Genomic DNA, 12,500 nt, shown 5'->3' with positions numbered 1-12,500 from the left:
GCACCACTTCCGTCCGCTCCGTGCTAATCCCCCGACAGGGAGGAGGGAAACGCATGTGTATGCCAGTCCCTCTCAATCTCTGCCATTTCTGTCAGCGTTCTCAGATCAAAGCTGTTTATCTGCTGTTAGAGCAGCTCACCACCAACCACTGTGTGGGGAGAGACCGAGTCGTGCAAGGAATGATAGGGATAGAGAGGGAGAGAGAGCGGTGTGTGTGTGTGTGTGTGTGTGAAAATGTGTTTGTGTGTAGGAGCGTGCACGATAATGTGTGTATGTGTGTGTGTGAATATGTGTTTGTGTGTAGGAGCATTCACAATAATGTGTGTGCGTGTGTGTGAATATGTGTTTGTGTGTAGGAGCATTCACAATAATGTGTGTGCATGCGTGTGAATATGTGTCTGTGTGTAGGAGTGTTCACGATAGTGTGTGTTTGTGTGTAGGTGTGTGCACGATAAAGTGTGTGTGTGTGTGCGTGTGTGAAAATGTGTTTGTGTGTAGGAGCGTGCACGATAATGTGTGCATGAATATGTGTTTGAGTGTAGGAGTGCAAAGAGAATGTGTGTGTGTGAGCTTGAATATTTGTTTGTGTGTAGGAGTACGCGACAGAATGTGTGTGTGCGTGTATGTGTTTGCATGCACACTTGCGTGTAGGAGTTTGAGTGTGTGTATATGAGTGTGAGCGAGCTGACCAATCGCGTCGCACTGAACTTTACAGAGCTCTACAGAGCCGGTTACTTTACACAGATGGGGGCATGCGTAAAGATATCGTCAAAAAATATTTTCCTGCATGAACTGTTTCCATGGTTATTTTCAGAAAAAGCATTCTGCTAAAACGAAGCATTGCCATTTACTGGATCTTTCTCCATCTACTGGATGCTAATAAAGCCAGTTTCATAGCCTGAGCCACCGAGGAGGCGAAGAGCATAAAATCCACTCGTTTGTTGTAATACAGGAAATGATATCAGTCTTGGCTTTGCCATTATTTATTTTCATGACTGGGTCTTGTTTTAATGTGTGCATAACATCTAGGCTTAACTGTGTATTGTGCTGAAATTTGACATAAATAAAGCTGTTAACAGACAATTCCTGTGGCGTTTTCACTGCCACAAAGAAATCTTGGTTCCTCGCTCCTCTGGGGATTCTCCAGGGACACAGGCAATGACGGAGAGCTGGGCTTCGCGGGTCTCTTAATTAGGTCAGAGATGCGTCCAATCAAAGGCTGATCCTCGTCATGCAACAGTCAGGAGGCGGGCGGGCTGGCTTTCAGTCCCCGGCAGCCATTTTAAGTCTTAACCGACCCTCCGTACGCACTTTAGAGACACGGCCCATAGACCAGGGATGCTCTCTTAGACTGACGCATTCTGTTCCAGCCATGTCTGTCCCTGCTGTGTTAAACTCAGGGTCCTGAGTTTAGACCAGAGCTTTGGCCCAGCACGTGCCCTAAGTACTCTACCTCGGTGGGGGTCAAGGTTAGTGAATATACGGACTTAATTCACCTTTCTAGTTTACCTGCTAGTTTAATACCTGAACTGTTACCATCTCAGCCTATAGGATGGGCATTCCCCTACAGCCTTGAGATTTCTTTCCATCAGAGTTTTTTCCTCACCACTGTTCGAGGGTATTTCCCTCAATAGGGAGTTGTTTACCTCATATGCTATTTGGTGGCTTAGGGCTGATATTTCCCATTTTTTCTGCAGTTACTCTGTAAAGCGCCTTTGGGACAGTCTTCTGTGATAAGCCAGATACAAATGAAATTGAATTGAACCTGCAAAAGTAGCAGCAGGTGTAGCAATACTGACCGTATGTTCTCCACTGACAGCTGCAATGTTTTTGAGTGTACAGGGTTAGTGTCCTTTATTTCAATGTAGTTAAAGATGGCACATCCTATCTTTTGCCACTACATAGATCTTATCAAGAGTTTTCTTTATATATATATATATATATATAATGCTCATTTTGGCCCAAAATGTCACCCCTTGCACAGCAAACCCTTGATATAGTCTTGGAGGATAACAATGGGACTCCAGCCCCTCCCTGCCCTGACCCGTCGGTTGGCACTCTATCTTTGACTGCCGTTTTACAGGAGGCTGGAGTCACCTAGAGATCAGGCCTACGATCACAAGCAGAATGACCCTCCCACCCACACACAAACCACAAGCCCCACAAGGATCGACCTCTGACCCTGTACAAGCCTGAGAGCACATAAGGACACCATACTCACCCAACTGAGCTCAACCTCACAACTGAGGCATTGAACTCTGGGTAATATTGAAATGTGAGGGCTCTGGCTTCTGAGACCTGAATGGCCACCAGCGTGGGTAGGAATGCAGCAGTAAGCAGCCGACTGACGGGGGTTGATGTTTCCGACGGGTTTCCCCCGAACAGCCCCTCATTCCTCCCCGGGAACTACGGTCGCGGGGAGTCCTGTAGGCCGGGTGCGGTTTTACTTTGTTGATTTCCCAGCATGCAGTTCTCAACAACAGATCAATAGCCGCCGCACACAATCCGATCCCTGGCGATCCACTTCAAAGCCGACCTTGGAACGGGCTTTTGAATTTACGAGGGTAATAAACGGGTGCTGGTTTTGGCCTCTGACGAAAGGCTTGGCGGAAAATCACAGCGTAAACACTCAGTGGAGAAAGGCTTCGAGTGTTCCGACGCGGTACTTCCGCGAGACTGTGACGGACCGGGGCGGGAGGGAACACGCTCACAGGGGCACGTACAGCGATGCCAGGTGAGCTGCTCTGACTGGTAATGAGTGTGTATCTCAGCAGGGGGTCGCACCAAACTCAGGCTCCCGTCTCTAAGTGTATTGTTTTCTGATTGCTTTTTTATTGTTGTTATCTATGTTTATTTTCTTTTTTCTCAAGTATCAGTTCTTTCCATTTGTGTCTGTTTACAGGAGTGTTTGTGCATTCGGCCATGAAATATTCTCATTCCCAGAAAGAAGACAAACACAGCCAGGGTGTTCAGGTTTGAAATATGAGAAATTTGCAGTATATTAATAGAAAAGTTTGATGCCGTCTGGCTGTCTAATGAATACTCATACCCTGGAGTTTCTGAGGGTTTACAAGGGAGAAGAAATGACAGGTTGGTGTGGTCTCCTTCTGTCAATCGGAACTACAAATCTGTCTGCATCCAGGTGAAAGTTTAAGCACCTTTTGATTGTTTAAAAGAGACAGGGCCCACTTCAGACAGCAATGCACTGGCAGATATCCCAACAGACTGTGTGCCAATACAGAGAGACAGTTAACAGGGGTGAACCACCTCCTAGCAATACCGATGCTCTTTCAGTTTTAAAACTGACCGGACTTCTCATTTGGAGAGTCGGCTTGAGATGTTTTTCTTTATCTCAGCGAATTAAAAAAGAAATTGGCCTCATTGAGGGAGATTATTTTAAAAGCAGCACTTCATGAGAGGGCCGTGGCGTGGGGAGTGCCACAGTGTCAGCGCGGTGAGGAGCTTTCTGTCGAAACGCTCGCTGAAAAGTTGAAAATTCCAGCACAACCCTCAGAGGCGCTGAATTACATAACGACGCCCCGCCCTGAACTCGCCCCCAAGCCCTACCCCGGGCTCTGACTTCCGCACAGCTGCTCCGCCACAGTTCGGTAGGGCCCGGAACACCCCGCGTGTTTTACCGCCCGTCCCAGCCCGTGGTTCGGAAAGACGTCCAACCCGTACTGGAGCGTGGGCGTGAAAACCTCGGCCTGTCCTTCCTGTTCCCCCCGGTGCCCTTAATCCAGGGAACTTCAGAGCTTTCTCCTCTGAAGTCCTCGCCGTTCCTCTCAACCAGCAGAGGAAGCTCTCAGCGCCGGAGAGCCGTAAATTACCGGGGTGGCGCAACGATAGTGCTTTGCCCGGCATTCCTTTGGTCAGCGCGTACCAGGGCGGGATCTCCCACACAAAGATCTCCGGGATTACACAAAATGAGCGAGTGCTCTGTCTCAGCCGCAGTCCACCTGACTCCGGGAAAGAACAGGCTGTTCGTATAAGTAAAGCGCAGCCGGAGAGTCGTAGCGAGAGGCTTGCTCAGCCACAGCAGGGATGAGGTGGACAAGCTAGGCTCAGGAAGACCCAGCTCCTCAGCACTAGGGGTAACTACAGAGAATAGATCTCCTCCCATGAAACGAAACAGCAACAAACCTTCAGCAAAGTTGAACATCAAAGTTTCATTGGAGGTAGATGTGATGAGAAACAAGAGAATGTTCCAGTAGGGGTTCACCACAGGAGCCAGTGTATGTGAGTGAGTGTGTACTGGCTTCTGTTTCAACCAATTATTCTGACCTAACGGCTGCGTACACCAGTGGTAGTCACGCCCTATCAGACCACACTAAAGAATTTCCACCCAGAATGGATGCTTATCTGGATCTTGTGACTTCAGAAAAAATGTCAGATAAATAGACGGGCTGGCCCTTGTAGTGCAGCCCCACACAGGTACGTGTAGTCCAAAGCTGGTCAAACACATTTCCAACTCTCAGGCTGAGGGCTTCTCTTCCCTTCCCATCATGCACCTAGTGATGTTTTGATTGTGCCCCAGGTGATTGGCTCACGTGCACCAGCTTGGGCTGCTGACATCTGGTCTGATTTCTGTTCTGGTTCGTGAGAGTTTCACCAGCTTCGCGGTTTTCGGTCCCGGCAAAATCCGAAATGTCTCCACCAAAGCGATGAATATGTAGCAATATAGTGTACCATAAACCTGCGGCTCTGAGAATCTGGGAAGGGTGTGAGCAGCATGCCCAGAGCCCCTCGGGACATCCTGTTCTGATCGGGAGTTTAAGGCAGTACCAAGCGTGGAGCTACAGAATGTACTCTCAGCATGCACTGACTGTCCTGAGCACTGCTGGTGAAAACAGCCACTACGGTTCCCCCAACATACTTTCTATATCACTCAAATCTGCTGACTGGAGCTACATTAATTACATTAAAACGCACACACACACACACATACACATGCACACACATGTTCATATACTGTATTCATACATGCACCGACACCCCCCCCAATTACCCTCTCCGCATAAAGACCAGATGTGGTGCATTCAGCAAACGAGAGAGCAGAGGAAGAGAGAAAAACAAGCAGAAGAAATAGTGAAGGGGCGAGAGAGAGAAGCAGCAGCGCAATACTCCATAACCTGACACGCATCCGCTCCTGCAGGTGTGTTTATTTAATCTCCGGCGTGTTTACCATACAGGAGTGAGTGGAGTGATGAAGGCTGATAAAGTACCTGGGCAGTTCCTCCAGGCTGGGCTCAGGGGACAGGAAGTTGTGCTTCAGGTTGAGGTGTGTCACGTCCTGGCTGTAGAACAGGTTTGGGGGAAGCTGCTCCAGACTGCAGCAGGACAGATCTACAGAACTTATGCGCTGGGACACCATCTGAGAGGCAGGGGGAGAGAGAGGGAGGGATGGAGGTGGGGAAGGAAGGGGGGAAAGAGGGAGAGAGAGAACACGGGGGAGTAATAGAGAGTGTGCATGAGAGAGGTGGGGAGGGAAAGGGAGAGAAATAAAGGATGATGAGGAGATGAGGAGGGAGGGAGAGAGGGGAGGAGAGAGGGAGATACAACATGATGTTTCACTTCTGTCCTAGTTTTACAGTTCAGTTTTCACGTTTCATGAAATGTGATTGCATTTCTCTGGATTCATCTTTCACAATATGTTTTAACCGTAATACACAAATTACTGGCCCTTCTTCCCTCTCACTCTCTCACACACACACACACACACACACACACTAAATATGGTACAATGTTACATAAACAATTTGCATATGGCAACACACAAACAATGCTACAAAACAAAACAATGTCATACATTTGTGTATACAGTATATTCAGAATATTCAGCAAGTCGAAGCAGGTTTTATTTTTTCTCTAAGGGACTGTTGAGTACGGGAGCTTTCTCAGGGGCTGATCCGGATGGGAATACCCAGCCTGTGGAAGCTCTATTCTGGGCAGCCCTGCAGGCAGTGGCACAGCTAGGCCACTCGCTCGTCTCCCAGAAAAGGCAGAAAATAGGCCTCCCAGGTCGCCCTACTTGGGCTGGGGAAGAAGAGAGCCCGCTGGTGAAAGTAGGACTCGGGCCATTCCGGATGCACGGGGCCCTGTGCTCAGCGCTAATGTCAGCTTTCCTGTCATCGTTAGCCAAGACCTCAATTCCTGCTTTACAATTGCAGTAACAATCCCACTGAGCTGCAGTGTGCATACGGAATGCATTCGGGGACAGTCCTGATGACCATTAAGACTACGTTACCCAGAAGGCCTTTAGCTTGGCATTGTTCCTGGTAAATTAATGAGGCTACAGGTGAGCTGTGCCCCCCGCTCCCATACCTCTGGTGCTCAATCAGTGTTTGTAGTCACTCATAGTGTATCTAGTCAGCACATGCCATCTCTCACTGTGCTTGTGGGTAGGGTGGGGCAGGGTGAGGCAGGGTGGGGCAGGGTGAGGCAGGGCGAGGCAGGGCGTGGCAGGGTGGGACAGGGCGAGGCAGGGTGGGACAGGGTGAGGCAGGGTGGGGCAGGGTGAGGCAGGGTGGGACAGGGCGAGGCAGGGTGGGACAGGGCGAGGCAGGGTGGGGCAGGGTGAGACAGGGTGAGGCAGGGTGGGACAGGGTCTGGACAGGGTGGGACAGGGTGGGGGTCCCTCCTTCCTCACCCCCACCTGCTCAGGAGACCCACCTTGGCGGCTTGGCGCTGCCACCTCAGGTGCTCGGTGAAGCTGTCGAAGCTGACGTAGTAAGTGTGGCTCTGGGGCCCGGCGGAGCTGAACGCCAGGCAGTGGCTGTGCCTCTTCACCTCCTCAACCTGCAGGGGGGGGCGATGGAGAGAGAGAGACAGCAGACCCCCACTTTCTGTAAATAAACTCAAACCATAACACAGCATTCTTCACTACAGACGTTCACAGAGTGTCGAACAATCGCGAAAGCCACCATCTTCCTCAGGGCCAGCTGTGTGAGAGGTTTTATTTTCCCTTTTTGCACAGAGCATATTCATCGGCTGCAATCGCCACAAGCTCAGACTATAAATGGAATTAGTCTTACATCTGTCCAGAGCGCCAACTCGCTTAAAGCAAACAGCGCACAGCATGAATCGAAAGACGTTCACAAAGCAAACCTGCCAGTCATCCATTAAATCTCCGCCCCCTCAGCACTGGAGCACTTCCATTGTCTCGCATGTTGGTCCGAGCCCACTCAAGCACCATTATAGACGAACGCTGTACCCGAGTAAAATGAAAAATGCCAAAAAACCCAGCTTCATGAAGAGATTAAAAAAAGATATGACAGAAACATCTTATTCAAAGAAAGAGCTATGAAACACCCCCACACACACTCTGTCAAAAAATGTGTGATAAGAAATCAGGTTCTGTGCGTTTCCTGTGGTTTTTTGCTTCCACGGAAGACGTCAGTGGAGTGTCACTTTGGCGGACATGTTCCCCTTCAGAAGAGAGCCAGGCAATAAGATAAAGCACAGCAGAAGGATATTAATAGATTCACCCCATCAATAATGAATATTCTGCATGCACATGGCATGTTTGTTCTGAGTGAAGTGCCAGCCAAGGGGCAGATAGCTCTGGCTAGCGTTGCAGTGTAGCGGATAACTCAAGCACGGTTCATATGATTTTGGCGGGTGAGGATGGCGTGTAGCTGCCTGTTCTATCATGTTTGGCTGCTGGACAGGATGGAAAAGTGGGTTTTTTTGGGTATGGAAAATCCTTCTCTTACCACCCCCGCTCTTCTGGGTATTCTGGGTTTTAGCGTTCAACCATCGATCGCAGAGAGCACCGTTACATAAAGTAATGATGAAATGCCTTTTTTTTTAAAGAAGAACTGAAAGTGCTGCTCTCACGGTTTCTCACGCTAACAGCCCAACCGGCCTGACGAGCCTTAATGACATCAGCAGCGGAGGAACAAAAGCGAGACTCTCAAAAAGCTCGCCCTCCGGCTGTTCCGTCGAGTGAAGTGAACAAGCTTCGCCCCGCAGTCATGTCTGGGAGAAAGGACGGCGGTGGAAGAACACGCTAGAAATGCGGGAGTGGCAGAGCGGGCGGTCGCTCGAGTGCCGTTGGGCTCAGCCGGCTGCCGAGCGGAGCCGCCCACTCTGAGGAAGAGGAGAGCTGGCGGAATAGCTGCAGGTAGAAAGAGATCTGAGCTTCACCGCCCTGTGGGCCCGCCGAGAGCCGTGGGCGGCGGGATGAAGACGCGCCCGGATATAAGATATCATAGGCGCGTATTCATAAAAGGGCTTTGAGTGCTGATCCGGGATCAGCTGTCTTCTCTCGATATCCTAACCTCATACATTCTCAGCTGAATGCAAAAACAGATCCTAGAACAGGGGCCCGCACTCAAAAAAACATTTCTGAACAAGAGCACTGATCTAAGATCTGGTTTGCATGGTCCAAATGCTAGCCTTGTACATTGCGGACGAAATGTCAAACCTGATCCAAAAATCAGGGCCCATATCAAAAACATATCTTAATTTATCTTTAGGGGTGTTGATCTAAATACAGGTTTCTACTGTCTTTATCCATAATGAGGCAAAAGGCGAAACCGTTGTGATGCTTTTTTTAGGGAACATACCTAGGAAGAAAGACTGGGGGTCTAATACATGTTTGGGGCAGGTGTGTCTCAATAGTAGCACCTATTCTAACACCATGGATGGGTGGAGGATGTTGGAGCTTAACTCCTCTGGTTCTGGGAACAGGGGAGGGGCAGCGACTCGGCTCATACCTTTCCTCCGATCAGGGGCAGGACGTGCATCTTGCCCGACTGGCTGTCCTTGACGGAGGACACGATGAGGCAGGTGCCGCAGAGGATGACCTGGCGCCGGGTCCAGCGGTTGACGGGCAGCTGCATCTTGCCCTTGCGCACGTTGTAGGTCCCCGAAAGCTGCACCCGCTCCGAGCTCTCGATGCTCTGGGGCTTTCCTGGACGGAGAAACACACAGCATCGCAGAAAAACGGTCAACGCTCAAATGTCAGATATTTACTGGGTTGCCCTGAGCCGATTTAGAAACCGCCGAGACCTGCGCAGTCTGAAGTACAGAACATCCGAACTCTCGGAGCGATAACCAACACAAACCGACACGAACAAGATCAAGAATTTACCCGACAGCTGGGACATTCATCAAGAGGACTTATACAAGCCGCGTGAGCAGACTGAACTTCTTGGCGATGGCTTTAAAAGATAAGACGTGATTTACACTTTGGACACGGATAAACTCATCCTGCCTGGCTGAAGAGCCCAGGGAATATTGAGCAGTCACATGGTGTTAACGACACGTTGGACGGTGGAGGTGGTCCAAGGGTGTGAGCACAAGGATGAGGGCATTGACATCCCTACTGTCGAGTGCTTCCTGCTTTGTACTGAACGTACGGACCAACGATCAAAGTACTTCAATTCCGTTCCACATGAAGAAGGCCAAAAGAGTTCAAGGAACTACACAACAACAGGTTTGTTTGACAGGTACATCTGAGCCCCATGAACCTGAAAAATAAGGAGACCTCAGCATTTCAGCAATAATGTGTCATTTATGTCACTGATTGGCTAATGTCCAAATTGGCTGCTGATTGACAGGAAGGCTCTTGAACCAGCAGGCACCGTGGCCCTCGAGGACAGGAGTTAAACCCTTGCAGAAGAGGATGTTGTTTTAGCGGAAAGCGCAGATGACTGTTGACTGTCCTGATGTCTGCCTAATGTTTTGTCATGTTTTGATCCTGGCTGTGTAAATGTTACCGCTTTTCACTGTCATGCTTGTTCGTGTACAGCATTTACCTCAAGAATGGGCAGCACACAGGTTTCTCTGCACTGTGGTAAAAGATTAAGAAGCAATGAAGAAGATGTACCCACTCGCCCATAAACACTGCAGGAGAGAACTCTTGTGCGGCCCCGCCGAAACAGAGTGCCATGATAAAGCACCGCCTTAATAAAGGCCGTCACATCTAAGTGTCACCCCGACAGAGACGACCTAAAGCGAGCCGACAGGAAATGGGCTTTTACGTCACCCGCACTGCGCCCCAGAATTCCCTGCTGGCTGCGGCTCGATAAATCACGGACAGCACCGGGAGGCGGAACAGTCCGGATCGATGGGGCCGAGACGCCCCGCTCCCGCCCCGCCTGTCTCTTAGCTACCTGCAGTGTCCCTCTGTCCGTCTGTTCAACACACTGCCCTTCTGTCTGAATGTCAGGGAGGGGAGGGTTAGCCTTCGTACTGCTCCACAGAGATTATTAATTAGTGACCGCCCGCAGTAAAACACCCATTTCTATGATTGACTGCCAATCAAGCCAATGACAGTTATTGATAAATTGGTTATGTATGTGGTAATTGGTTATGTATGCAAAGAACCCCTCCTGCCAAAAGCTGTCTGTCGGTTAGCTGTCTGTTGGTCACCTGTCTGTTGGTTAGCTGTCTGTTGGTTAACTGTCTGCCGGTTAGCTGTCTGTCGGTTAGCTGTCTGTCGGTTAGCTGTCTGTTGGTTAACGGCCTGATGGTTAGCTGCCTGATGGTTAGCTGTCTGTCGGTTAGCTGTCTGTTGGTTAACGGCCTGATGATTAGCTGCCTGATGGTTAGCTGTCTGTCGGTTAGCTGTCTGTTGGTTAACGGCCTGACGGTTAGCTGCCTGACGGTTAGCTGTCTGTCGGTTAGCCGTCTTCTTCATCTTGTGTCTCTGGTGTCATTCGCCCATCGATCATTTCCTCTGAACAGTTTCCCGCCCCCTGTCCTCCCAGCATCAGGATCTGCTCTCCATGCCCTTCCTGTTTCATGTAATACAGGTTTTCTGACCTGAGCGTCTGAGCAAAGCAACCTATCTGTGTTTATTTGGGAGATTTTTGGAAAATGTTAAGAGCGTAAAATGTCAAAAATGCAAAATGTTAATAATTATTCTGCACTAAGTTACATTTAGCATATGCTCCCCCCTGGCGGGGACCGGGACGGGTTCAGTCTGAGAGCAAACCCGCTTCCTCGCTCCCACGGAGAGGCGAAGACGGAACGGGGAGATCAGGGGAGAGAGTGCTTCAAACGGCTTTTACACCACTCAATTATTTAAACATACCTGCGTCCTGCGTGGTTAGCCTAACATAGCCGGCATCTCTGGCACGGTGCCAACAAACACGCTCCATGTTTCATTCTGAGATTCACACGCGTGTAGACCGGGCGGTGCGGTAGCTGTGTCGGACTGAATAGCCTGACCGTGTTCAGTGACTGCAGGGTTCAAAACCCCGCAGCTCTGTACTCAGGGTCAGAGCGCATCAGTCGCTAACGGTCGCTAAGCTACGCGCCCATGCTGAGGTCAGTCACGCCCAGTGTTTACTTTGCTAAACTTTGCTGAAAAGTGAACTAACCCAGATTTACCAACACAAAGAGGCTGAAGTAATGCTAACAGATCGGATCCACGTGGACACACACACACACACACACACACACACACACACAACAACTGTCCAATCACTGCAGGTCAGGCCTGAGACATCAACTTGAAATGTTAAAACTCATCTCTATCACTTGCCATTTTGTAGTTGCGTGTTTTGTGTGGTGTTATTTTCTAGTATGTATCCGACATTCAATTATTGGCAAATCGCTTCAGACAGAATAAACAAAGCTATGGAAATAAACCATAGGCCCACCGTTATTTTTGTGTCGTCTCAGTGGCAGACCGAGTGAAGACCACCGTCAGCCCCCTCCCCCATTCCTCCTCTTCCCCACACACTCCCGGACCCTCGTCTCGTTTCTTACAGACTCAGTGAGGACGGCCCCTCCCTCTGTCAGCTCATTTCACGGTAACAGGAACAAAAGATACCCTCAGAATAACTGCTCTAAAATAGCCTCAAAGGAACTGGGGACTTCCACTGTGCCGCATCAAGTGCTGGCGCTGAATGAGGTCAGTCGGCAGGCAGAGAAAAGCTGGCGCCTGAGAGAACGCGGCCGAGTTTGAAGTATTGTCCCGGGTGACGGCGGAGATGGTGGGGGTGGCTTTTGAAAAGTTGGCCGAGGAAAGTTTTTTTAAACCTGCGAACCGAGGAAGCAGCACTGCGACGGGATCTCGACGGGCAGACGTACGAAAGGGGTCTACGTCTCTGACGGAGAAGTGCAGAGCTGCTCGGCCTCCCAAACCGAAAGACTGGCCCTCAGTATCGCTTTCTCTTCTTCCTTTTCCTTTTCTTTCTCCCTTTCGGTTCCTCTCTTGGTCATCTTCTTCCTCTGTCTTGTCCAAGGCTGAAGGGCTGGTAATCTTGGGGCGTGGTGTCAGAGGGCTCCCCCTGGTGGTTGATGTCAGTAATATAACAGAGCTTGCTTTACGCCCTCCCCCCCCTTCCCTTCCTGGTCCGAGTCTTCAGTACTCAGGAAAGCCTTGATACAGCTCAGCTATATTCACCTGTGCTTTTCACCTGTGTGACCCTCACCTGTGCTGTTCATCTGTGTGACGCTCACCTGTGCTATTGATCTGTGTGACCCTCACCTGTGCAATTTACCTGTGTGACCCTCACCTGTGCTATTCATCTGTGTGACCC

The 12,500-nt window shown here is 50.0% G+C and overlaps 1 protein-coding gene across 1 annotated transcript in view; it reads right to left on the bottom strand.

Moving 5' to 3' along the window:
* The window catches only part of phlpp1 (PH domain and leucine rich repeat protein phosphatase 1), a 59,792-nt gene that overhangs the window by 20,853 nt on the left and 26,439 nt on the right, over positions 1-12,500 (bottom strand). The window contains exons 2-4 of the mRNA XM_061255829.1: positions 8,721-8,917; positions 6,673-6,798; positions 5,226-5,374 (exon numbers count right to left, since the gene is read on the bottom strand). Of these exons, the coding sequence (XP_061111813.1) occupies positions 5,226-5,374; positions 6,673-6,798; positions 8,721-8,917 (472 nt within the window). The remainder of the gene's footprint in view (positions 1-5,225; positions 5,375-6,672; positions 6,799-8,720; positions 8,918-12,500) is intronic.

The sequence above is a fragment of the Conger conger genome, chromosome 9 (assembly GCF_963514075.1).
Source record: "Conger conger chromosome 9, fConCon1.1, whole genome shotgun sequence".
Lineage (NCBI taxonomy): Eukaryota > Metazoa > Chordata > Actinopteri > Anguilliformes > Congridae > Conger > Conger conger.
Note: the sequence above shows the minus strand (reverse complement) of the source record. Positions and strands in the feature narration are given on the sequence as shown.